The 27954-nt window shown below is 42.3% G+C and overlaps 1 protein-coding gene across 1 annotated transcript in view; it reads right to left on the reverse strand.

Moving 5' to 3' along the window:
- LOC308124447 (neuropilin-1a-like) overlaps positions 1 to 6945 on the reverse strand; it is a gene marked incomplete at its 3' end in the record, with an annotated part of 91076 nt that extends 84131 nt beyond the window's left edge. The window contains exons 1-2 of the mRNA XM_080487430.1: positions 6283 to 6945; positions 5324 to 5498 (exon numbers count right to left, since the gene is read on the reverse strand). Of these exons, the coding sequence (XP_080343556.1) occupies positions 5324 to 5498; positions 6283 to 6376 (269 nt within the window). The 5' untranslated portion in view covers positions 6377 to 6945. The remainder of the gene's footprint in view (positions 1 to 5323; positions 5499 to 6282) is intronic.
- Positions 6946 to 27954: the final 21009 nt, after the last annotated feature.

The following is a 27954-nucleotide window of genomic DNA, read 5'->3' on the forward strand; positions in this document are numbered from 1 at the left end:
CCGTAGCGGAGCTGACGAGAAAGACATTTCCACTTCGTTATGGGCGCACACGCACACAAAACACATTACACATGTACGCGATGGGATACAAATGTACATGTCTGTATACGCAACAAATCCAACAGACTCACAAATGTCCTTATGCTTATACGGTTATATAGAAATCTGGATACACACACAGGACTCTCCACACAAGTCTTTGTGTGCTGTCTGCTGCCAGAAGACTTTCCAATGATCAAGATCATGCAGGGACGTTATCCTGATGAAGATTTTATCCATTTCAACTGTTTTGAATCTAAACAGTCTTTTGCATCCTGAATGGAGGTGTGACATCAAAATGGCCTTCTTTCTATTCGAATCCAAAGAATGGTTGCTTTTTTTGATTGTTTCACCATATTGGGTCATCTATATTTAGCCCAGAACTCCTCTTTGGCCCCGTTTACACAACAACTGAATATGCATCGTTTCGGCGTTTTCCTTTCAGAAAAGTTTCGCATTTACACGGCAACATTTCAAAAACAACGTCTATTTATTTACACAGAAAAGGCCGAAATGATGAAAGCGATCCAGTTAGCATGCCAGGCCAAGAGTTTATTCTGTCGTTTGTTTGTAATGAAACCACACACACACACGCACACACACGTGGGCAGTATTACAAATATCTGTACTTTCTCCTGCTCACGTTCCTCCTGCACCGGGATGACTCAGAGTTACAGTCAAAAGCTCGACGGTAACGGTTATTCATCCTGGAGCTGCAGAAGATGACGAATTCAAAACTGACCAAGTTACGTCATAAAAGGTTGAAAGGCAATACTCAGATTCCAAAAGTAAAAACTCATACAAACTTGTCAGTTTATTACCTTTATCTTAAAAAAAAAAAAAAAAAAAAAACTATGATAGAAGTAAATTGTGATGTCTGTCATTACAAGGTAAATACCAGTAATTATGATAGTTTTGGTTGTTTTTACATGAAGGCTTTGCATATCAAAAAAGTACTCATGTACAAATCAGAACCTGTACTTTTTTTCCCCTTTACAATCTGTACTTTTACTTTAAGAACGTGGTTATTTTTGGGGACTCTGAATCACCTCTTGGAGGGAACCCCCCCCCCCACATGCAGACAAATATGGATCTTTAAAAATGCTGTAATTACACATGATGATTACAAACCCTGCGTCACGCCCCGGTTGCACGGGGATGATATTTTGTGGCACGGACGTCAGAAATGGAAGCCGGAGTCTGCTGGTGGACGCCTGCGCTCCGGTTTCCTCTTGTTTGGCCCAGTTAACTGCCGACATGTTTCACAGCACGGGAACATGTTTTTTCCGTTTTGGTCCAATAATTTAATTACGGGACTGAGAAACGGGCAAGCTGAGGCACGGTATCCTGACGAAGGGGGGGGGGGGGGGGGGGCAGCCGCTCCATTAACGAATCTCACATCAAGACGCTATATCTGAGGTACTCGAAATGTGCGAGTACAACAAGGGGGAAAAAAATAAAAAAATCTGTCTTGTGACCTCAATCTTAGTGGTTTGATACTCCCCGCAGAGTTGCCAAATCTATGTGAACAAGACACAAAAGAAGCAGTGTTACTGGGAGGACGAGTGGATGGCTGCGGGGCTTTGGCTTTGTGTTTCGTCTGAAAGATTAGTTGATTAGCTGCTTAGCTGTTCGACAGACAAGAAACTGGCAGCCATTTCTGGTCATCACTTAATCGTCTCCGCACATTTGTCAGAGATAGAAAAAAAAAAGAAATAAAAAATGCCAACAATTGTTTGTTTTCGTTTTCAGCTCCTTCAATGTGAGAATTTTTTCCTGCTTCTTCTCCGAAGTTTTTTTTTTTTTGGGCGAGAACTAAACTAAATAATCTGAAAATATCACCTTGGCTAGGGGAGGAATAAAAGTGTGATAATCACAATTTAACGGTTCAATATTCAATAAAAATCACCCCAAAAAAAGAAAGTGAAAACAGTTTGTGGCAGACTTGTCACTTCTCGTCCAAGTGAACTTGGAATTGGAACTTTCTGAACTGGGAACTTTCCAAGTTCCCACTTGCTTGAACCAGAACCGATTTATTTCAACCAGTTATCAGGCGATGCAACTTCTGCATTTCCCGCATTTCAACTGGTTGCTTATTGAGACAGTCATTCGTAACATGATTAAATTGTTGTACTGAACTTTGAGAGGTGCTGCAGACCGGACTTCACCAGAAAGTTGCATTTAAAGAGAAAATAGAATGAATTAAATCAAATGAGAAAAGCCATTGCATAAGCGAGTGCAAGCTGAAAAAGTTTCTGTAAGTAATATTTTATACTATACATGAACATTGGCGCTCCATAGCATGAAGCCAATATTTTATGAAGTGAGAAACGTATCCAATTTACAGACTGTTAAAGTTAGAAATTGTGAAATATGTTTGGTCAGTGTGATGCTTTTCAACGTGTGAATGGCACAGAACCTTGTTTTATACCCACTTTAAACCAGAAGTATCAAACATGAGGCAAGTGGGCCAAAAGCGGCCCTCAAGAGGCTCCAATCTGGCCAAACCTCCAAGCAAATTGCAAAAACATTCAAAGAAAACACAGATTTTTGAGCACATATCTTAAGAGTAGTGGACACGGCACAACACCGAGAGCCGAGTTGAGATATGAGTGGTGCTGCCATGAAAGGTCACAAACTAGCAATGCCCTCCAAAGCCACAAGTTTATAAAAACATGCATCATGCAACATTTTTTGGGGACATTTCACTGTATTTTACACCAGAAGGTTTCAACATACTTAGTTTTACGTGCATATTGTAGTCATATTCTGTAGTAATTGTTTGTTTGTTTGTGAAAATATTGACAGTTTCATCACGTAGAATCTGGGCCACAACAAAGAAAAACTTTAAAGTTTAACTTTCAAGGTTATTATGCCACTATTTAACCCACTCAAGATGAAATCTGGGGTGTATGTGGCCCCTGAACTAAAAAGCATTTGACTCCAATGAAGTATTGAAATATCCTTCGATAACACTATGGGGTTTGGTGTTCTAGATAATGTCTTAAAGGATTAAAATGCTCATATCTAAAACTTACATTTGGCTCTTTCGCCTAAAATATTGTTGATTAGATTTTTGCTGCTTCTGAGGTTTGGTCTCCAAACACAAGTTTGATGGAGAAAGTGAATACTTTGCTGCGGTTTCCAGTCGAGCGCCGGTATCGTCCGCTCAAGCTGACCCGCCATCAGCAAACTAAAACCAAGACTTTATCCCGGGATTGTTTCAAGCAGGACTGCGGTCTCGCTAAAGGCTTAAGCTCCCCCCTCCCTTTAATGGGCATATTTAGAAGGTTTGACTCGTACCCAAAAATAACACCGCTGCTGCCAAGCCGTCGGGCTCCGAAGCTGCAGCACATCATCATCCAACGCAAACTCACATAACAAATAATGAAACCGGTCGAGCAGAGCGGAGGCCTCAAAGAAAAAAAACAGCCCCGATGCCGAGGAAGCTGCAGGGTGGTCGCACCGCCGGTTTGATTCCCTCTCAATGTGGAAATGTTGACTCCCGCGACCGCAGGACATCGACCCACATCAACCCGTCCCAAATCGAGATGCACCGCTTCAACTCACTTTCACTTTCTCCATTGTTTGACTTCAAATTTGATCGCTTTTCTTTGTCATTCCTTTGCACCAGGAGTCGATCTGCACTCTCGGTTTAATATCAAAACGATTAGCTCATGATAAACCCTGACGAGATCGTCATATTTTATTTCTTAACGGCCTCATTCCAGCACATTAACCTATGGAAAAGTAATTTAAGGAGACAATAAGACTCTGTTGGTGGTGTACTACAGTGCCAACCACTGTCTAAAACTTTTATCACCGGGATTTATGGCATTTCATTAAGTGCTTAAACAGTGTTTCTGCATACGTATACTGCTCCCAGGGTTATCGCACAAAAAGGGCCCGGGCAAGATTAGCTTTCGAGGTGGAGGCTTTCTGTTGCTAGCGACGCAGTGGAAAGTGTATAATCCACTAAAAGACACGCAATATCCACTATCTGTCCTGGGCACTAATGGTTTATTTGTCCCTCGGTGGTGAAACGTGATCCAATAGTATTGGAGGACCCCATCTGTGAGACAGCGCCGGACAGCCAGTGGTGATTTACACAGGAGCCGTTTATGGAGCTTTAAAAAAAAAAAGACAGAGGAGCCGACATAAAAGCGGGTTTATTTATGGGAGAGAGCAACACATGGGCTGTTGTGTGGGAGCGCATAATCGAGTGTGTGTTTTCTGTGCTGAAGAGAAAGGGTTGTGGTGGTGGTGGGGGGGGGCTTGTTTACAGGTTTTGCACAGTCATGCACAAAGACACACATGCAGCAATGGTGTTAGTTCATGTGTGCAACAAGTAAGATGAGAGAGTTTTTCCAGATATAGTCATCGGATTGTTAAAAGGTGGATACGGGCAACGTTCTCGACAAAATGTGGGGAAATCACATATCAAAACTTTCTGAAAAGTGCCTTTAACCACAGATACTATCAGCAGAAAAGGCAGGAAGACAATCCCTTAACTCGTAAACAATAAGCTTTTTTCTGGGAACGTTCAGAGTCACCAAATAGTCTCATATCTGGATCGTGGCAGAAAACTGACGTACCAAATATGCACAAACGCAGAGGAGAACACACAACCTCCACACAGAAAGGGCCCCAAAAGCCCAACCTGTACTCTAACCATCCTGAAGTATAAAGATGGATCAACAGACATGAGCTGAAAAAGCAACATCTATTCAAACATCCTTCAAAATCCTGATGTGGCAGCAATTCCTCTAATTCTTAAAAAAAAAAAAAGTCTAATCCGAGCCAGAGAAGCTAGAAATACCGCCTCCAAATACAAACAGGTGAGCTCTACCTCTAAATGAAATGCAAACACAATTCCTCTGCTCCGGCGATGCGCAAACTAAACATCAATCAAGTTTTGCTGAGTTTAAACTCCTCTAAAATCGAGCCAAAACAACCCGGCAGGGAGGGCAAACACCTCCGTCCTCATCAAGCATGGATTACAAAACCCATGACACCACCGATTTCCTGTGAAGTGGCTGCCAGTGACCTCTCCGCCATGTCTGCCATCCTTTTCAACCCCACAAACCTGCAGTATGCAGAGGTGATGCCTCCTTCACCAATAGGTGGCAGAGTTTCACACTGTATCCAGGCAGGATTGAGAGAGAGAGACAGAGACAGAGAGAGAGAGAGAGAGAGAGAGAGAGAGAGGGAGAGAGAGAGAGAGCGCGCAAAGGAGGGCGTGAGAAGAGAGGAGAGAAGAGAGAGTGTGAGTGTGAACTCTTACTTGCAGTCTCTGTCCTCCAGATCAAAATGCGGATTGAAGTTGATGAGGATCTTCTGCCCCGGCTCAGGGGCGGTTATGACCCACACGCACTGCTGAGAGGGCGGGTAGGCTCCGGGATAGCCCGGGGAGGTCAGGTAGTCCGCGGTGTGGATCTCTATATTGCCCCCGCATTTATCTGGAGATATAAAGTTGCCCAGTTAGAGGAGATAGACTGACGATCAGCAGTGAAGTGCGCGCAAATGGTGACCGATGGCGCATCTGTGCGTAAAAGATCTAAGCGCAGGTGGGAGTGAGGACTTGTGGATCTCATAAATCCAAATATTCACCACTAGAGAGAGAAAGAAAACAGCTTTGAACACAGATATTAAAAAAAAAAAAAAAAAAAAGAAAACATGTTCCAAGAACAGCGACTTCACACAACACATTTCTCCATCACATTTAGGAAAAGAAGGTGTTAAAACTTTAGGATTTCACTATTTGAGAATAAGGTGTGGTGTAAAAGTGAGGTTCCTTTGCGTCCGTGGCAAGGTGTGATTACGCCCGTGAAGGTGAAGCTAGGATGATTCAATCTCATTTTCTCTGTGAATGATTGAATACATTGTTCTCTGGATCAAACGGCGGCAGCGCGTACAAATGAACGAAGCCATAAGACCTTATGGAGGTGCAATCTTTCAAATTTAATAAGGTATTCTTGTTATAGTCTATTATATTCATTTTTGCTGACCACAAGGCAATTCTTTTCCCGTCGCTATATAAAACAGCGCTTTCTTGAATTTTGCGCACGGTCTTTAATGTAAAACTACATTTACGTGCGCTAACTTGAACCCCTGCTGAGGAGCCCTCAAAGGTGAATCAGAAGCATAACAGGTGAGAGGCAACAATGGTGCAGAATGAATCAATAGTGAGCCGGGCTGCCTGTTGTCAAGCCACATGCATTCATCCGAGCAGTCAACACCTACCAGTCTGAGTCAACGCAGCGACCAGGATGACTTGGGTGAAAAGGAACAATAGCAATCCAGTACGCATCCTTATTAGGTAGTACAGCACAGACATCGTGCGTATTGAAATAAGAAAGAAAAATGAATGAAGGTCCGAGGGGACTTTACGTCCACTGAGGGAATAAAACGGAGCGGAGTGTGTCTCAAAGTGCGAGGTCTGGTTGTTGTAGGGTCCCCAGCATCCTGTGAAGCTTCAGCACCGGAGCCCCGCGTCTGGCAGGGAACAACTTGCCATCATCTCCCGGAGAGAAAGAAAAGAAAAATAATAATCCAAACGCAGAAGAGAAAACGAAATCACCAGGAAAAAGATCCGAAAGTGGCAGCTGTGCGCCTTCGATTCTCGCTCCGACCTTTCACTTCTGACACCAAACACAGACGAAAGACATACTTCCAAGTGAGGAATGATTGGGGGAAAAAATCAGACAAGAGACATCACATATTCAACTGGACACCACCCGCGGTGAAACATCAGCTCTCCAGATCTCTCTTTTTTTTCCCCTTCACTCTCTCTCTCTCTCTCTCCGCTCGCAGCGACTGACTGACTGACTGCCAGCCACAGCGAAAATGTCAGGAATACGCGGAGACTCGTAAAAGTAACGGCGGAATTTCCACTCCTCCCTTCCCAAAAAAAAAAAAAGAAAGAAAAAGAAAAAAATTCCTGCTCCGAGACGCCGTTGCGCGCAACACAGCAGCGAGCGAGCCGCTCCGAGAGAAGAAGAGCGGAGGCTGGAGCGAACTGACACCGGGCGCTGCGCCCTCCGTGCGCTCCCGTCCGACGCGTGCGTAACAGGGCAGGCTGAAGGCTGAGGAGGGGGGGGGGGGGGGAGAAAATGAGCACGCAAACTCACGCTGGCATGCGGGGTCTGGTGGTACAAGGTGTGGACACACAGCGACCGTATGAACCGACAAGAAGCGGCATCTGATCAGAGGCGCGGAGGGAGAGCAGGAAAAAATGATTTATTCGCTCAGTATAGGTGACCTACATCGAATAGTTTGTCCCACTGACCAGATAACGCTCGGTGGTCCGAATGCGCCGAATCGTGGTCATTTTTGGTGACACAAATGTGGAAAAATATTCAGGTTTGTGTGGAGAAGGACGGAAGGAAGGAAGTGCGTTTTTGTTTTTTTTTAACGCGTAAATACCATTGTGTTTGTTTTGCGCGATGCGTAAATCATTAAATTATTGAAACCGATTCAGATGCGTCATGAAGATGGACAAAACAATAATCTAGTGATGCGTCAATAGGCACATTTGCTTTGCTATTTCATAATGATGAAAATGGAACAAAGAATGATCAACAGGCAGAATAAACCAAAAGCTCGCTGACTTTTGTCATTAGTCATCATGTTGATGTGAATGAACACAAAGAGGTCTGTACTCAGCCGTAATCGAGCCAAACAATCTGCGGTCTTATCAGTTATTTTCCTGCAGAATCTCTGAAGTTTTTGCGTCCTGCTCTCAGGGGCGTTTCTAGACATTCTGTATTCTCCAGGAAGGAGAAACTCCGGGGCTCCCCAATGCTTAAGCACTCCATTCAGTCCAAATGCAGTTTTTTTTTGTTTTTTGTTTTTTAAATAATCACCACTTGTTGACCTTGGCTTGTGCAAACATCATTACTATGTCTTCTGTGTCTCAAGACCTTCAGACTTTACACGCTGTAGAATTCTTTGTCGGTCCTGTGAGCCTATCCCGGCACATGGCTGACCTCAGATAGATTTTTATCCGCTTTAAAAGCTGAAAAGCTCCTCTTACCAGGAGCAATAGAGACAGGAAGAGAAAAGAGGAGTGCAATGCTTTAGATTACTGCCCAGAAGCTTTTATCTGTATATACAGTATATACAGTGTGTTGGGCAGGTGGAGGCATGAGGAGGAAAATTAGAGATTGGGATAAACAGACACTCACATCATGTGAGGGCTTCATGTGTTTTTGATCAGGACAAAATGTCGGTCATGTTAGAGAACAAGAACCTTATGGGGTCCATCAGGGGAATTACAGACAAACTGTCATTGTTGACAACATCCAAGTAGAGGGGTTCCATTATGTAATCACTGACATTGATCAATGTCAGCCCTCTTTGTTTTAGTTTTTAAGGAATCGTATTTCAACCGGGCCTCGTCCACTAAAACCGAGTCCCGACATTTCTCAGTTCGCCTCTCACTGAGCAACACCTGAGAACATGCCTGAACTGGTTGCATCTGTGTGAAGAAAAGCAGACTTGATAATGAAAAAGCAACAGTTATCGCAGCACAGCAGATATCCGTTCACAGCATCGTCTTCCTGTCTGTTGGGACGACTGCAGGTCGAGAGAGAACGACTTATTGGGAGAGTCTGCGGTAACCTTGGAAGCTCATCATCACAGTGGGGAAAATTCTCCCAAAAAATAAAGTGTGCATAATGCATGAAATACAACTTGGCTTTATTGTTTGTTTTGGACAGGAGCTGCTTGAGGTTCCATTCACACAGCAACATTTTGAAAACCATGTCCGTTTACATGTAAACGCTGACTATAATGTAGTTTGCATGCCAGGCCACAAGTTGGTGGTGAAAGCACACACACGTGCACGCAGAGAACAATACATTATAAACTTTAACAATGGCGAGTACACGGACATTTGTATGGACAGACTACCAAGTTGGATTGTTATTACGGTCACTCTCAACTATAAAACTACCAAGTCCCAGGAGAAGATGGACTGGAGGTCATGACACTCTGGAGACAAACTTGTGTGTTACTGCCAATCTATTTACTGCAGCCACAGTGAGCATTAGCGCAGTAGCAGCATTTCAGAAAAGTTAAGTTGACCCCATTTCCAAGGAGACAGAGTCTAAGCATTTAAAAAAAAGTTAATTCGCCCTTTGTTTCCATGGAGAAGGATCATTTTCAAAAAGTTACGTTTACCCTGTTTACAAGGAGACGGAGTCGAAGTGTTTTCCAAAAAGTTGCATTTTCATTTGAAAACGCTGTTTTGTAAATGCATCCTCATTTTCTCCACATTTGTGAGAGTATTTTTTATTTATTTTTTACCATATTCAGATGAAATGACAAAGAACTTGACTCGTGTATCAAAACGGTATTTTAATAAAGACATATTCCCAAATTGAACACAGCTGAAAAAATTATTGCTCAGCCTTCTGCAGTGGTTCTACTTTTTTCTTTTTCTTCAGGAAAATTTTGTGTTCAACTCTCATCTCAAAAGATCTTCTGGTTTAGGACAGTAGAAACTAGAACGGGCACCCGGTGGAGCGCAGACCGTCGCCAACGCCACACTTCTTTGCGGAACTGAGTTAGCATCGGCTAGCATGTTAGCCGTTGATTCATATCGATGCTAACTAGCCTTTGAGAGAGCAAAACTGTGCGAAACACTGAGCGGGAGCACGAAGATAAGCCACTCCTCCAGTCAATGCGCTCGCACAGGTGTTTCTGGATACTTGCCAAGATGAGATATTAGCGGGAAATTCCGCGGCAGAGTTGGCGGTGTGCTAGCAGCCGGCTAACGGCTCCAGTGTGTCCACAACGGTGGAAATATGTTTCCTCTCCAGGAGCTGTTCGATCCAAAAATCTGATGGATTGGTCCTTGGATGATGACAAAGCATCCCTGAAGATTTCATGCAATCCGGGTAAATAGTTTTTGCGAAAAGTTGGTAAAATACATATCAACCAACCAACAAATAAATAAATAGATGTGGCCAAAAACATTTGTAACCTTCGCCCCCAACTATCGTTGGTGAAGGTGACTACTGGGCCTACTAAAGAGCCACTGGATTGGAGCATTTTGCGTGTCGGTATTGTCCCGCTGTCTTTATGATTGACACCCCTGGTGTAAAGTTTAAAATCTCACATACTTCTTCCTTTTGTGCTAAAAAAAAATGCTCAAAATTTAAAATTTCCATGTCATTTTTTTTCTCTTTTTTAAATGGTAAACATGAAGTGCTACTGGTTTTCAATATGATATGCCAAAAGCACTTTATAACTCACTAGAATCATTTTGCATGCTTGAGACATTGTACATTTTTGGCTTTGAGTGATGGCTTCAACTGAACCGCATCAATATTTGCATTAATTAGATGTAAGACAAGTTTTACCAAGGCAGGGGACATTTACACAAGTAACTGTCAGTAAAAGGAGAAATGTGTCATTTGACCAAATATGCTTGAGTTCCCTGATAAAGGGCTGCAAACGCTTTAGGGATTTATGTCCCATGATGACCCGAGTGTTTCTTAAACCCTGTTTGTGGCCCTGCTGGATCATCACTGTGGTAAACAGCACGAGTGTGAATCTCCCAGGTGTGGTTGCCTGTAATTAATGCCAACCTGCTTGTTCAGCACAGCTTCCTCGGCTAAATAAAGATAAAAAAAGTGATTATCAGACACTTATAAGAGCCGCTAATGGCTCGCCGCACTGTACTAATGCAGTGTACTTCATTACAGCCCAACACAGCTGTTAGGCCTCCTTCAATGCAGCGCCGATTACCGTTATTGACGAAGTCTCTCAGACTAAGGGTAGCATCAGCGTCTTGATATAATATATACAAACACACAAGTGCACAAAACACATTACCTCCCGTGACATTTACGCCCCTATAAGCAATTGTGGAAGACCATCAATGCTTATTCAGCAGGGAGTTTTTGGGTTGGGAGTATTCTGGCTTCAATTTGAGCTCTGTGGTGAGCAAAGAGACCGGAGTTATTGTGAAACTAGTCCTATCTTTCACTGCAGCAGCCGTGAAAACAATGGCAACAGGAGCAATATTTAACAGGCGGGGCCCGGCAGCTGGCCCATAAAAGTTAATACCGCTGGAATTTCAGGCCGTCGACCGAAAAGAACCAACCGATGCACTGGAAGCGGAGTGCAATAAGTCCACTCTTTGCTTAAGGAAAAAAATTTCCAAAAAAAGGTCACAAATTGATTTAGACTGCCTTGCATCCGCTTGACAATAATCATGGAGGAAAGGAGAAAGCGAGAGAGAGAGCGAGAGAGAGAGAGAAAGCGAGAGAGACAGAGGAATTTGATGGCACAGGTTGATGTAGTAGAGCAGAAAGACGGTCCTCAACCGAGATCTGATCACAACATCAAAGCTGAAGACAATAATAAAAATAAAATTGGCAGCACAACACACCGGCAACACAGCCGAGCGCGACTGAAATAGCATCAGTGGCAGGGTGCACGTTAGTGAAGCGAGAACACAGCGAGCGTTTGTGTTCAGGATCACAGACTTAAAGGCTTTTGAAGGCCGATCAGAACTGCTCATCAGCTGATACGTCGCGCTCCTGATATCTTAATATCTCCTCCCCTTTCATGCAAACTGCTTGCAAGAATGCGGCGCCATTAATCAGGATTTAATAAAACGGCCAATAACAGTCCAATACATCACTCTGAAGCAAGCTTATGCCTATTAATTATAAGGAACCTGTTTTTCCTTGAGGTGAGTTTGAGAAGGGAGTGTCATGCAGAACAGTGCAGTTAGTGTTCATTTGGGCCTTTTTTTTAAGTCCAAGGACATATTGAGTATTTCTCAGTGATTATCTTTGCGGGTTAATGTGAAAATCCAAGCGTGTTAAAATGTGAGTTACATTCTTACTTTTCCTTGTGATTTTTCTTGAAAGTACAGTGCATGTGTATAAAGACACTTAGACCATCCATCCATCCACCCATGGTTAAATTTAATTAATTTAGACTTTCAAGTTTTTCTTTATGCAATGTATAAGTGATGAAAATGTCTATATGTTCTTTACCCAGCTAAGGGTTGCAAGGTGCTGGAGCCAATCGCGGCTGAATATGGACAAAATGCATCACAACACAACACGGAGACACAAATTGGTGAAATGCTGGTATGCTTTTGGGCTCTTGGAGAAAACTCACACATCCACGGGAAGAACATGTAAAGCCTGGGAAGACTAATTCTCATAAAGGCCATTTCCACAGAACATTTCTATTCAATCAACTGTAAATCATGGGAACCTTCAAATAGAGCTTCAGTTTGGCAGTAATATTAATATTTGGGGTTTTCTGCCCATTCTAGTCTGTTCTGTTGGCATTCCTATTGTCAGCATGTAAGTGTTAGTAATGTAAATAAAAGTTGGACTTGTATTTTGGGTGGATAAAAGCACCGACAGGCAGTACGGCTACTTGCACTTTGTAACGGTTTTCAGGCTTCTTTTCTATTTATCTAGCTTCAAAGACTCCACAGGATCCTGCAATCTACTGCTCAGGTACTGATGCTGCAGCCCCAGAGGGTCCGGGCCGGGCAATTCACCCATTATGAAGGCTGCCGATGGGAGCCGGCGCGGTGTAGGTGCCTGAATCTCCAATTTAACCTCAGTGTGTTAAACTATTTCTTCTGAGCAGCTTGCAGGATCACTTGTGACTGTCAACAAACGCTGCTGTAATTACTTTCCTTGTAGCTCGCAGCTTTACACGCCGTAGTTTCGTACTGCCTTTCCCCATCTTTGCCGCGCAACAAGAGATATTTGTCTCTGCTTATAGAAACCTCCTGTGTATGCCTATTTAATGTTCTGACAAGACCTGTTGATTCACAGACACTAAGAGAACACGTACCAGCTCAGCTCGCCATACTTTTAAATGTCTTGCACAAAAGTATGCGGGCGCATGCACGCCCACGCACGTGCACACACATGCATCTAATGGCTATGGAATGATGGAGGAGGGGTGGTATTTCTATAATGACACAGTCATATCTCAGTAATTACAGGAGACACTGACAGTGATCCATTAGGCTGCAGTGGTGGGCTGAGAGCTGCAGCAGCTACGTGCCGGCTAACGGCGGCACACAGACGCTCCTGAAAATCACATATTGTACTATTATGCGGCTGCACATCCATTGAAACACACATATTGTGTTCACAAAGGCATGCCGAGTGGTAACCAAGCTACCAAACCAGACGCCTGCTTTTGAAGACATCTTCTCACATCACATCTTGTTTGGGTCGGACCGGTAAAATAGTCCCAAAATAACCTTTAAATGCAGACTTTTAAGTTTTGTCACTGTTGTGGTGAAAAAGTGTATTTTTTATTTGCAATTAGTACCAGAATTTACTCCAATTTCAACATAAAGCCAATTTTAACAATACTTTGTGGTGCAAAATGAGCTGAAATGTCCCAAAATCTTGCAGCCTTTTGCGTGCATGTTTTTTTTATTTTTTAAATAAATTTACAAAGAGAGCATGGCTTTAAGGAGCTCAGTCTTGTTTTGTGTCTGCTATCACTAAATAGACTTAAAATACTGATGGTTTCTATGCAATCTTTTCAATTTGCTTTGTGGTTCGGCCGGATTGCACCTTCTTGTCAGTCGGTTCGAGCCCACGGGCCTTATGTTTATCACCCCCCTGGTTTAAAAACTGGAAATGTCGGCACTATCGCTTCCGGGATTGCAGCGTTTTAATTATCAGTAGTATTTCTCCCAAACATGTACACATCTTTCATCTATTCACATTTTACCCAGTTTACTAGGAGAAAGATAATTAATCATAATATACCGGAAGAAACAATAGAAAGGTTGAATTTTGAGAAACTCATTTAGCTAAAATATAAATTCAAGCAATACTGTTGGCAAAGTAAAATACAATCATTAAAATACAAATATTAGCTTCCATTTAAATTCAATTAAGCATGATAAACGTTAATAAACTAAATACATTCTTTTCACTATCCATTAGAAACAGCAGCAGAAGCTTTGTATGATCATCCGCCAACCTTTTAAACAGTTTTAAACACTATAAGAAAGTAAAAATCTCAAAACTTTCTTCACATAAACGCCACAATCCTCCTCGCCTTCTTCTTTTTGAGTCATGATTCAGTGAATTCGGTGCAGTTTTGAGGATATTTGCCTTATTGAAGTTGAGGTTCGGCTTTCAGAAAGAAGGCATCATAGTTTCCTTGGGCTCTGTCTGGTTTTTCTGAATCAAGCTGTCTGGTCTCCAGGCGGTGAACCAAACTGTGACATCTCCTCTGTTATTTTTTTTTTTTAACCGCCATCATTCTTCTCATACTCCGGGTATGGAGTTCCTCTCCGGATGAGCCGTCTTTGCTCTGCACATGTGTGCGGCCAAAGCTGTGTCCTGAGCTCATTATCCCAGATGTCCCGGAGTTCGCCTGCTTGTTCGCTGGGAAAACTGCGGTTTGGCTTTAATATCCTCCCTACATGGCAGAGACTTTTTTCTTTTGTCCAATGGACACACGCACACTGACACCAACACATGCAGCTCCTGTGACGATGGTTTGGCAACGAAACTCGTTGTGTGTGGATTTCTAGGTGTAAAATACATGTAGTTACTTTCAACATATATCATTATATAACTCTCTGAACCATGTATTGGATGTTTATTAAAGTAATTCGCCCAAGAGTGTTGTTTCTCAGGATATTTCATTACTTTTAACAGTGTTAAAACACCTTTTTGTTCCATTTTCAGATGTTGAAATTATTTACATTAAAATCACCATATTTGACCTTTAAAAAGTACAGTAGCAGCATTTGAGAAAAGTTGCTTTTCCCCCTGTTTCCATGGAGAATGAGTCAGTGTTTTCAAAAAGTTGGATTTTCAGTGACTCCGAGCACCGTTGTCATGTCAACAGACCTCCTATTTTCACTTGAAACAGGACCTGAATCGAGTTCTTTTGTTTAAATGTTCTTTACTTATAAAGTACACATGTAAACGCTGTTATTACATTATGCAGCACATGTGAGCACAATCACATAAAACATGACATAAATACACTAAAGTTATTAAGCACACCCCCCTCAGCCTCTACACACACACACACACACACACACACACACACACACACCCACACACACACACACACACACACACACACACACACACACACACACACACACACACACACACACACACACACACAGCCTCACTCCAGCTTTAAACATTTGTCAACACATCGCCTTGTTCTTCTTTAACTACACGTGGTATATGTATACACATGCTCAGCTTTACAGCAACACACAAATCACCCGCGTTCTGAAGAGATATTTCAACACAACGCGAGGTCACGGCTCCCGAGATACAATCTCACCTTCTGGCACCGAGCCAAAGAGCCTCTGGGTAAGACTGTGGGACCGACATCACGCTTTTGTCCACACACACACACACACACACACACACACACACACACACACACACACACACACACACACACACACACACACACACACACACACACACACACACACACACACGCACACACACACACACACACACACACACACACACACGCACGCAGCAATGGCCGTTGCCAGTTCCACTTCCTAAAGGGCCTAATGATGGGACTCCAGACTGGGGAGGGAAAAGGAGTACGCCAGCCAAAACACGCCTTGTTTGAGAGCTCGGATCGTGATAATTACTGTCATTACCAAAGGAGGTGATTTGGAAAAGGATGCAAACAGTTGTCCAGTTGTAAACAGAAGAGTGTTGAAACCCCAACTTGTCCTGGCTATTGTGTTATCGGCTCGGCCAAATTGCAATCTGAAATCAGTTTGTATCATAAATTTGCTGGACTTGGAGGACTTTCCTTACACGACTCACAACTGTGATTACATAACATATATTTTTATTGTTAAGTTGCATATCTGCAGCAAACTAGATGAGGATTTTAGCTTTCGTTATTCTATGAATCAAACAACACTGTCATTTGAAGCAAACAAAATTTAACTGCAGTGGGTATATTATGCATATAATTGTCTTATTATAGTGTTGTTATTGATATTACCTGGCAACATGTGAGCTCCAGCTCTACAACTGGTAACATGTATTGTAACTACATTGCTAATTTGTAATCAATCACAGTAACAATTTATTCTCAGAGCTGCTATAGTACAGTTATTGGTTGTGTTAAAATACTTTACGTGCAACATCGATTAGCAGTTTATTTTCACTCCATCCTCTTCCACAGATTAGCATCCATTGGAATGTACAGCACATCCCTGGACTGGTTGAAATCATATCTCTCTTCTGGTGTCCCCCAGGGCTCTATCCTAGGCCCCCTGCTCTTCCGTGGCTATCTCCTCCCTCTTGGCCATATTTTCCATAGTTTACCTTAAAACTCATCGTTATATTTTCTGCGCATGTGTGGCTGGTTTAATTTCAAAACCAGCGAGTCCATGTCCATTGTTCTTAGCGTTCCTGCCGTCTCCGTGAAACCTTCACTTGAAACATTCTTGCGTAAACAAGGCCAAAGAAAAGCAGTTGGCTTCTTCTCCTCTCTCTGACCAGTGTCTAACCATGGTTTTCTTAAACATCTTTAACATTTGCACAATCCCTTTATTGCACACTTCTTACTGGGTCTCGGATCTCCAATTTAAAAACCACCACACTCAAGAAAATGTAGAAACACAAATGGTACAATTCCTAAAGAAAAACAAAACTCTATGACTCATTAAATGTAATTTTCAAGTCGAAAACATCACAAAGGCGTTTGAAAAATGTTAAATAAAGACTGTTGTCAGCCGTCCGTTGCTACAACAGTTTGCCACCAAAAGGCAGCACAGCTGGCTCTGGCATGTGGTAGTTATTAGCGTGATTTGTATACACGTCTTTGACCTGTCGGCTCGGCAGAAAATCCATCATGTACAAGGCTCAAAAGCTCAAACTCCAACCCATCAGCCCCTCTCCGCCACAAAAAACTCCGGACAAGTTCACAACAAGTTCAGGATGTGGCAGCAACTTTTTCCGCCGCCGTAGAACAAATCAGAAATTCTCAACCCTGTTGTACAAATCCGATTTCCATCAACTCGTCCCTTATCTAAAGAGCCGTGACATGAGACGCCCGAGTCATATCGGCGGGCGAGACAGCTGGAAGTCATACCTTTTGTGCCTGTCAGGAGGATTTGAGCTCCATTACTCAGTAGGCCCACTGTGCCACACGTACCGGGTTTCCATCCAACAACAGAAACGCTACGGTGAGCCAGTATTTATCAAACTGATTCAATCCAAACATATGAGGCGAAAGTTTCACGCAGCCAAAAGAACCAATGAAAAGCATGAAGCTGGAAACAAGAGGAAAACATCGAATATGTTTTAAATCTAAAATTTGGATTTGATCTCTACTTTCTTGTTTATACTAAAAACATGTAGAATCTCACTTCCTCCCAAGACATTGGGACACTGTGTTAACTGTAAATAGAATTTTGCAATTCCCATAAACCGCTTATTGTATTCCCAACAGGAAAATAAACAACTCATTAGGTGTTGAAAGTTTTACCATTTCATGGAACATTTCAGCTCATTTAGAATTTGACAACGGCAATAGATCTTTAAACAGGGAAAATACGGCCAACAAAAAGCTAAACAAGAAAAACACCAAGAAAATTGTAAAAACCTCAAAGAAAGCATTCATTTTTCAAGAAAAGAGTTGTGGACACAACACAGACCTGAGGTGAGATGTCAGTGATGCTGCCATGTAAGCATCAGCCTCAAAGCCGTGCTGTCAGGGTGAGTTTGTAAAATGATGCAAAAAACGTTTTTTTGGACGTCTCGCTGTATTTTTGCACCAGTCACTTAGAGATGAAGACAATTGCAGCTTCAGCAATCGGAAGGAACCTGTGAATGAAAACGGGGAAATAATTCCAGGAAACATTTAAAAAGGTGCCCCCATCTCCAGTGCACGGCATCAGGGAGCTCAAATCGAGATGCTGGTGATCTTCAGGCTGTCAGAGAGGCGCGATTCTTGACGGGATATCCATGCAAGAGCTGAGGAACACTTATGAAACTACTAAAACCGTCCATGAATCAAAATGCTCCGAGGAGTAGAGGAAAACGAAAACTGTTCAGAGGTCAGATGAATCGAATTCTAGCCTGTCATCAGCGGACAGTTCAATAGCCTGCATCCCTGCTGATACGGGGGTACATTAGTGCCCATGGTGTGGGCATCTGGAACGTATCCGAAAGGGCAACATCAATGCTGGAAAATGCGTTGAGGGTTCCGAGCATCTGCACTCAATCAGACCATGTGCCTTTCTAAAACTTGACTTTATGAGATTGAGATTGCTAATGAAACAGCGCAGAGCAATCTTTGTAGAGATGGGAGTTTATCTCCTCAAGTCTGACCCATATCTGTTTTCATATGTTTTTTTACTGGGCTTTTATCAGGATCCACGGACACAGTGGTTCGAATCTGCACATTTCTGAGTTGATTGTGTTTCATCTGTTAAACCTGAGACCTGACCTAAAACTGTGAGACCTGATTGGTTCTCCCACGTTACGGTTGCAAGACACCAACGCTCACCTAGTTCAAATCACACCTTGCCAACAGGAGACAACTCACCGAGATCCACTGTGACCGACGGCGTTCCTCAGGGTTCAATGCTGGGTCTCCTCCTTTTCCTCGTCTTTCTCTCATCATCCGTTGCCACAACACTGATGCCATTCATCTCAACATTTCTGGTATTATTGTTTCAGACAGATTTCATTTGATTTACTAAAATAACGGCACAAATGCATGGCTGTGGGATAATTGGCAATATGAGATCATTCAGTAGTGAGCTTTCTTTTCCACTTTATTTTAAACATCTCTTTGGGAACTTCTCTTTCATTCCACTTTATGTGGTGTAAAATCGTGCCTGATGCAGTTTTTCATCCTCTTGCAGCATCCAAATCTGGTTTTCAAGTGAAACTAAAAACCACTTGTGCACCCAATCGTCTCCCACAACAGAATGATGTTTTCCTCTCTTATTTTTAGGGACAGCTGCCGGAAATTTCCCCTTTTCCGTTCTCCTTCTTGGCACAGTCATCATCGATTTAGCCTAAGCCCTCGCTTGGCATCGAGCGGCCGCACAGGAAGGCTCAAAGTGTAAGTGCCAGAATCTGACACTTCCCGGCGCCCCGATACTTCGTCAAGTGATATGAAGAGCCGCTTGTCAAGACAGGAACACTGTCCCACGTCTCTGTTTGTGTCTGTGACAAGGAGACGGGAGAGAGGAAGGGAGTAGTTTTTTTGTTGTTACGTCGAAGACAACAAAAAAGAGACACCTTGCGATAAATTATTCAACACGTTATATAAGCAGATTTTTCTGATACTGAATTCTGAGAAGCCTTTAAAAAAAAAAAAAAACAACGAAAAACAACAACAGACATCGACACATTTTGCAGACTGCCAATCAGTAACAAACAAAAAGCTGGGAATAAAGAGGACAACAAGCTTTTTACTTTCTCTTTCACAGGAAGAAGAACAACGGTTGTTGGCAATTTTTCTTGACGCTTTTCATCTCCAGCAAGGTCATTGCAGAAGAATCGGAACGAGTTTGCAAAAGTAAAGTTACACAGAACTGCATTCATCCCTGCCTAGTTTCTTTGAAGTTACTTTATTTCACCGAAAAACCTCTATTTAAAACTTTCTTTCCCCCAATCGCACGCTACACATTTAACAAGACTGAACGTTGGATACGTCTGTCAAATCCAGTGGCGTGAAAGCATTAAGTTACTGTTACAAGTCCACATATTGGAGTAAGTTGATAACTGATTACTGTTATAACGTTAGTAAAGCTGCAGTTGGTTCAGTTCCAGTCGTCTTCATGCTTTTATGCACCTAAATCTGTTGTCTTTAGCGCCCTGGAAAAGATAATAACCCTTTTATGCAATGTCTTTCTTTTCTGTATCTCTTGAATTCACTTCATTTCACAATAAAATGCTAAGTATTCCTTTAATATCTTGTTCTTAATTAATCTATGTCATTATTTCAATTTATTGCCTCTTACATTATGAACATAGGTTTAACACTTGTACATCAATTTTACACACACGTGTCAAAAATGACCCATTTATCTAAATGTGGCTGTCGATTAAACTTTTAACTTGATATAGGTGTAAACAAATTCTATGCTAGTTCAGAAAGAAAGAAAGGAAAATACATGTGATGATTTGTGCTTTACCAAAATAGAATATTTGGTATATTAAATTAAAAAAAAAAATTTTTTTTATTAAAAAGCTAAATTTGTAAAAAAAAATAAAATAAGGATGTACTATTATAAAAAAAAAAAAAAAAAAAAAAGTTAATTGAAGAATACTTGTAATACTGTATAATGACATTAATTTACTGTAAAGATAAAGCATGAAATAACTCATTCGGGTCACTTTGTACCTATTTGTTCAAAAATCTCTTTCCTTTTCGCTTTGGTCCAATTTATAGAGCGTCACAGCATCGACAGATCAGGGAATGCGCCCCAGCAATGTGTAACTAGTTAAATTTTATTCATTGCATCTGGTAAAGGAACGGCACAACTTAAGTACATAGTAACTGTAATGGATTACTCATTATTAGCAGGTGGGAAGACATTGTTAAATGGGAAATTTTACTGCTGCAGCGGCCTCAAAGCGCTTTACATGATCGCTCACATTTACTCATTCTCAGATAAAGTTACACGCGCACAGATCAATGGCTGCCATGCAGAAAGTTTGCACACCGTTTGGAGGTTCAGTGTCTTGCCCGTGGACCCTTTGGCATGAAGCGAGAGGGGGATTGAACCACCAACCTCTGTATTAGAAGATGCCCTTTTCTCAAAAAAAAACCCTGAAGAAGCAGATTTAAATGTAACGATAAGTGTTATTGTGTTTTCCACAATAAAACAATTTCAGTTTAATTTTGACATGCTGACATATTTTCTCACTGTTCCTGTTGTTTTAATGTTCAAGATATATCATCAAGATTTGCTGAAAATTCAGACTGCACAAGCTTTTTCTGGAAGACGTGAATGTAAAAATTGATGTGTGACTCCGAATAACCCCCGGAATTTAATTTCCGCACAACATTGCCAGAGCCCTTCGATTAAATGCTGAGGAAAGCTCGACTCGCAGCAATCAGGACTTGAGTGATGGAATTTAAGTGGCACTCCCACCCCGACCGAGCCGAATGGATCCACCCCAGCAAACAGAAGTAAATAGAAAAGTGAGAGTTTTGTGGCCCAAAGGTCACAGGGAGTGCGATCAGTGACCTGGAGCTGTATGTGTGTGTGTGTGTGTGTGTGTGTGTGTGTGTGTGTGTGTGTGTGTGTGGGGGGGGGGGGGGGGGGGGGGGGGGGGGGGTTATTCATCCAGTAAGGGGGGAGGAGGGAGACGAAGAGGAGGAGGGGGAGCATCTTATGTGTGATTGTTTCTACTTACTCAGACATGCGTTTGTGTTAAATTCAAGATTGAAAGATGTGGTTTGAGGTCAGTGTCGGGGAAAGTAGTGGTAACGGTCCTAAAATTGGCTCGAAGCGAGAGTAATGTCCAAAACGTGTGACAGGACGGCGCAAGAAAAATAAGCGGAGTGTTGAGGAAGTGTGAGAGAAAGTCTGTTTGCATGTGCCGGGCAGATAAGACATTATCACCGTCCGCTCGGAGACATGTTCCAGCCGGCCCGGGAAGCCAACACGGCAATTACAGCGCGGCGGCCATCAGCTGGGTCAAAGAGCAGCGGGGCTGCCTGAGTTGACACCGAAGGACCCCGAGCAGTTAATTAGTAAGGAAACAAAAGTTGGAGCCGCCAGCTGTTGTTTTATTAGAAGATCCAACTTCTGCACCTTTTCTTTTTTTCTTGAAAACATGTGGCATTTATACTGCAGCAAACTCACTATTGACACTTACAAAACACCTGTGCTGTTTCTCTATTCAGACTTTTAACATGTAAAGGTGATGCACTGCTCCATTTGAAGTCATTTTTCTCCTTCAATAACCCGTTTTCGTGACGACGTTTCGCGTGAAAACGCAGCATTTCTTTCATTACGTTTTGAAAACAATATCTCTTTACATGAAAACAGCGGCGGCGCTGAAAATTATGCAGTTTTCATGTTGGGCCATGAGTTGGCGCCGTTTGTTGTTTTTTTAAAACCACACACATTTGCGTGGATAGACGACAAAGTGAAATCACCATTACAGTAACTCAACTCTAAAACTACCAAGTCCCAGGAGACTATGGACTGGGAGTCATGACACTCTGGAAGCAAACACTTGTTGTTAATGTCCGTCTGTTGTGCATGCGCAGAAATGTTTACTACAACCACGATGGTTTTTTTTTTTTTTTAAATTGTGTTTCATCTGCACAGAGACAAAGTTGGAGGATTTTCAAAAAGTTTTCAGTGGACTGTTATCGTGTGGACAGGGACCCGAAACGAATGAAAGGTTTATGTTTTCCCTTGAAAAATGTGGTGAAAACGAGGCCTAAATAGGCTTATGCAAGGAGGGAGGGGGGCCTCAGAGGAAGTGTGTCATCCAAGAATAACAAAGTTATGTGCTCTTGAATTGAAAGTCAGGGTGAATCCAGATAGTTCAACTTGAGACTTGAAGACATTTCCCATTTGTTTGGCCTTTTTATAGTTGCGTACGTATTTCAGTCTTTGATTTGAATAGGTGTGGGAGGGCTGTGTTTTCTCTGGACTGACGATCTGTGTGGTTTGCACCCCACAACCCAAAGTTTAAGATGGAAAGATACTCATCGATGCATGTGTAAGGAGAAGAAAAGTGGAACTAATACCAATCCCTGTGGAACGCCATACATTACTTCATACATGTTTAAGGAATGTTAAGCATACTGACAAAAGAAAGCCTACTTTGGAAATGCCAATTAATAACATCCGGGAGGGTAGACACACTCGTCAAGGTGATGTAACAGAACATCTCGGTCAGCAGTGTCAAAGAAAACACTTGTGTTTAAAAGTACAAGGACAGAAACCTTGTCTTTTGTCAGCACAGATCCCGAGATCATTACCAGGTTTGAGCATTAGTGCAGAGAACTGCTTCATGAATAGTCAGAATTTAATATGCAAACAAAGCAGGGGAAACAAGACGACTGAAAAGGTCGGGTCATTAAGGTCCACATGCAGGTGAGTTTTAATTTCAGGCTCGGCAAGAATTTACTTCTTTTTTTTTTTTTTTTTTTAAAGCATTTGAAATGTGTCACCCTCTGAGAAAACACAATATGATCACATTAGTAATAACAGCTATCAATGTGTAATTCTCATATATCTATATTCAGGCTCTTCTTCCTGTGAAACGACACAAAACTGAGATGGAAGATTGCGTGTGAGCTAAGCTGCTCGCATTTCGATAATCTGCTCATGTTTGTTTTCCTTTGACAGAAGTGATAAAAAGATCACCGAAGATGAGGGGGATTATACTTCTGGTACACTTTAGCACATAGAAATGCAAACACACACACACACACACACACACACACACACACACACACACACACACACACACACACACACACACACACACACACACACACACACACACACACACACACACACACACATATATGGTGCACCGTTTACAAATAATTCACTGAACTTTTCCCTTGAGCACACGCCAGCAATGCAGGGTTGAGAGTTTGATTTGTACGCACTCTTCTGTAGCACACTTTAACTGAAGTCATCCAACAAAATGGCAGATGTGAACAGCTTTTACCACTTGTATGTGGTTATTTCACAAAAGTGCAACACTGCAATAATCTGTTATGTATATAGGGGAAAGCCCATTGGCCACTGCTTTTAAAAAAAAAAAAAACGACGACAAAATACCACGGTGTAACACTGCCATTACCAACAACCTCAGCAAACACTTTGTTTCTTCACATGACCAGCTTCTACTATCACTCTATTTACATTACCCAAAAGAAATGGTCCTAATCGAGTGCGGCCTCCAGTTCCTAAATCACTGAAAACAGCCACTGCGCCCTGACAACATGTTCAATTTTCCAGCCACCTCACCTCATTTTTATTCCACGTGTAATGTCCAGTGTCATGGAGCAGCGGTTTCCAGCCCGAGCGCGGGGAATGGGGATGGAAAGGAATCGAGGAGGAGGGGGAGGAGGAGGAGGAGGAGGAGGGCAGGGAGCAGAGGCCTGCAATGGTTTAAAGCACCATGCATCTTTTCTATCTGACGGACTCTGCTGGTTACCGAGTCGATGGTTCACTGGGCCATGAAGGAGCCGATTTGTTCTCCTCTCGGAGACGAGCTCTGGATTCAGTTAGCCAGCACATCACTGTTAAAAAAAAAATAAAAAATCCATCTTAACAAGTCATTTACTCTGGCATCATTTATATTCGTCTTCGGCTGAGAAAAGTGTGCAAATGTAGATTTCTTCAGTACATTTACTTTAAACAAACACATCACTCCACCGGGTCGATCCAAAACCATTTTTCTTTTTTTTTTTTTTTCCTGGGTGAAGTAAATTCTAGAAACAGTTTTGAATTAAGGGAAGAAAAAAACCTGATATGACATTAGTCTGATAAGTCCATCTTTTCTGGAAATGGATGTTTTTGGGATCTCTCGCGCGCCAGTTAAATCACCTTATCTACTTTCTCGTAAAAGCAGGATTAGATGGCGTACCATCGAGAGGTGAAACACATGGACGTGTGGGGAACAAGAGGAGGGGCAGCCGGCTTTATAAATCCTTCAACAGTTTGAAAATAATCTGAGGAACAAAGAAAGGGGTTTTCTGAGAAAGAACAAACAAGCTCTGATCTGGACAATCCTGAAGGAGTTTTTTAAAAAAAAAAAAAATTATTTTCCCGGGAAATAATTAAAAACAGCCACTGTGCTCAGCAGGTCCCCGTTTCAAAGAAGGTTCGGTGATGAGAAAACAATTTCATAGGTGTCAGTTTGTTGAAAGCGTAAAACGTCACATAAAGAAGGAATTTATACTTTTTTCTAAACGTGAAGAAAAAAAAAAGTTATGAAAACGTATGAAATTTCATATTAATGAAAATCAAAGTCCTCAAAGCAACAAGACCAGTATTTCATTCTCCTTTGCATGTTCTTATTGTATTTATGAGGGAATTAAATTGCTCATAAAGACCAGACCACTGAGTCCAGGGTGTATTTTGCTTTTTAACCCCCCTGATATCAGTTAAAGTCTGTATTGAGAATTGACAGATAAGTTGACTCGGGTGAAAACGCATCATTTGTTAGTTTTCTTTGCAGAAAATTTTTCCTTTTAAAGAAAGGATGTCCATTTGCCAGTCATGCCATTCTTGTTATTGTCCTTCTACTTGCACATGTGCAGACTTTCTGTTTACTATGGTCATTGTGCTCAAGCACTATGTTAAGATTTATAGTAATTTTGTATGTTTTTGCTCAAAAATCCAGACATCCTCATCACGTTTACTCTCTGCCACAAACAAAGTCAAACTCAAGCCTTAAACATAAAGCTTATCGTGGCGCTATTTTACCAGTTTGGCCCAATTAAAGAGGAAAATGTGCTGTATATGTCGCCTCTGAGCTAAAATGTGTTTGAGACCCCTGACTGTCAACAAAAGAAAAAAAAAAAGTGGGATTTCCCCCAAATCGACCACATCTGGATGAAGATATCATCTGACGCTGACATTCTTTGCTCATATTAAGTCTGATGTAACCACTTTTACCCAGTGTGGATCGAGCACTGGTCGGAGCGATCTGTCCATGAGGAGAGCGCTCGCTAACGTGAGGGAAGTGTGTGTGTGTGTGGGGGGGGGGGGGGGGGGGGGACACACGAGCACTAGTGATTTAGTGTGGCGTTATCGTCGAGGCCCAAACAGGCAGAGAATGACTCATTTAGAAAGTAGACAGTCTGTCAGCGGAGACACTGTCACTCCATCACATTGATTATTCAGTCAGACCAGACGATTGTTTACAGGCCAATCAATACTCAGTGCAAATTGTAATCACAACTCACACACACACACACACACGCACGCACGCACGCACGCACGCACGCACGCACGCACGCACGCACGCACGCACGCACACACACACACACACACACACACACACACACACACACACACACACGGATGGAAGCAGGCGCTCACACGGGGAGTTTAGGAAGTGTGGCCACATGAATCTTTACGTCGTCGCATCATAAACATCTGAAACAGGTCAGCTTGTGTGTGGGAGTTAGCATTAACGCACCAACATATGTACAAGTGCACCTCCAGTGCAAAAGGCTGCAAGCTGTGTGAGTGGAGGCTCCAGTCTAAACATGTCAACTTTACGTTCACTTGAAGCCAAACCCACATTTTCCCTCAGTCATTTAAGATCATACAATCTAATGATTCCCGATCCAATTATAACTGAACAGGTTCTACTTATTTATATATGAAATCTTGGCAGGGAGGACTTATGCATCTTTGAAACTGGATGATCTGCCAGCAGCTCTCGAGCCCGATTCCTTTATTCCCTTTGGAGAAATTAAGGCTTCATAACAAGACTTTTTTTTTTTTTTTTTTTTTGCAATAGTTCTTTTTATGGAAAAGCTGCTGCTGTTGGCTGTCTGACATTGGATTAATACGTTTCTATTTAAACAGTTGCCCTTGTTGCTTGTACACCAGCTGCATGGATATTCGGATTAAATAAGGAACTGGTGGCGGTAAATATTAGTCACTGAAAACACGGCGCCTGGGTGGTTTGAAAAGTTGAATCATTACTCACGTGCAACTTTATGTGCTTTATTTTCAGAATGAGAAACAAAAATGTAAACAGATCTGTAAGATGGGATATGCGATTATTATTTCACTAAAACTCAACAATCTTCAAGATACAGTAGAACCTGGTGGATTAGATCCAGATGTGCTCCGCGTCAACATGTGGAACCGAACCAGTGTTGTGAGATTTGGTGGGAAAAGCTTGTTAACAATACCGTATATTTCTGGCCATTGATGCACAAATAAACAAAGGGCTGCAGATTGATAAAGCAAATTAAAGCCAAAAGGAATATCCTGTCTACACACACACACACACACACACACACACACACACACACACACACACACACACACACACACACACACACACACACACACACACACACACACACACACACACACACACACACACACACACGTGTGCACAACCACGGCGTTGTCGTTCCCCTCGGCCATCAGCTGCATTTGAAGTACATTTGTAAGTGAATTTCATAAGTGTGGCTGAAGTGAAAGCAAAAGCCTGCAGATCAATATTTGAATAGAAGTACTTTGGTTTACTCCCAAGTGAGTACGTTTACATGTGCGTTTATATAAATGTGCGTGCGTGCGTGTGTGTGTCAGTCAGCCCCGGGCGGTGCTAGTGGGACCGGTGCCAGACGGTTTTACTGTCTGGAATTTGATGGAGTCTCGTAATGTTGTATATGCACTCGTCTCCGTGATACATTATGAATGAAGCCCGCCTTCCATCACAGACGCAAAATAACCGAGTGAGATATCAGTTGCACGGACACAGAGTCGAATATGGACGCACACGGAAATATGGACGATTTTTCTCTAGTCATCACCCTGTTTTCTCTTTTCACTCTCCACCACAGAAACACAACTTTGAACTGACACATCACCTCCTCCAGGAGCCCAGCGCCGCACTGGGCTGGTTCTAGCTTAGCCTGCAACAGTTTTTTCTCACTTTCTCCAACAGAGGAAATATAGATTGTCTCTAAGTTCTGAATATTTCTCCCAAGGTGGAACTTTTTGAAAATGCTTCGACTCCATGGAAACCACAGGTGTCAAACTTTGAGGCCCCATGGGGCAAATCTATTGGTTCACCTCACCACCAAGCAGACTGTCAAAATTCCAAAGAAAACATAGATTTTTTAGAAAAACTAATTTCTCAAGAGTATTGGACAGCCGAGCTGAGATATCGGTGATGCTTCCATGAAAGCGAG

This window comes from Lipophrys pholis (genome assembly GCF_963383615.2).
Source record: "Lipophrys pholis genome assembly, chromosome: 1".
Lineage (NCBI taxonomy): Eukaryota > Metazoa > Chordata > Actinopteri > Blenniiformes > Blenniidae > Lipophrys > Lipophrys pholis.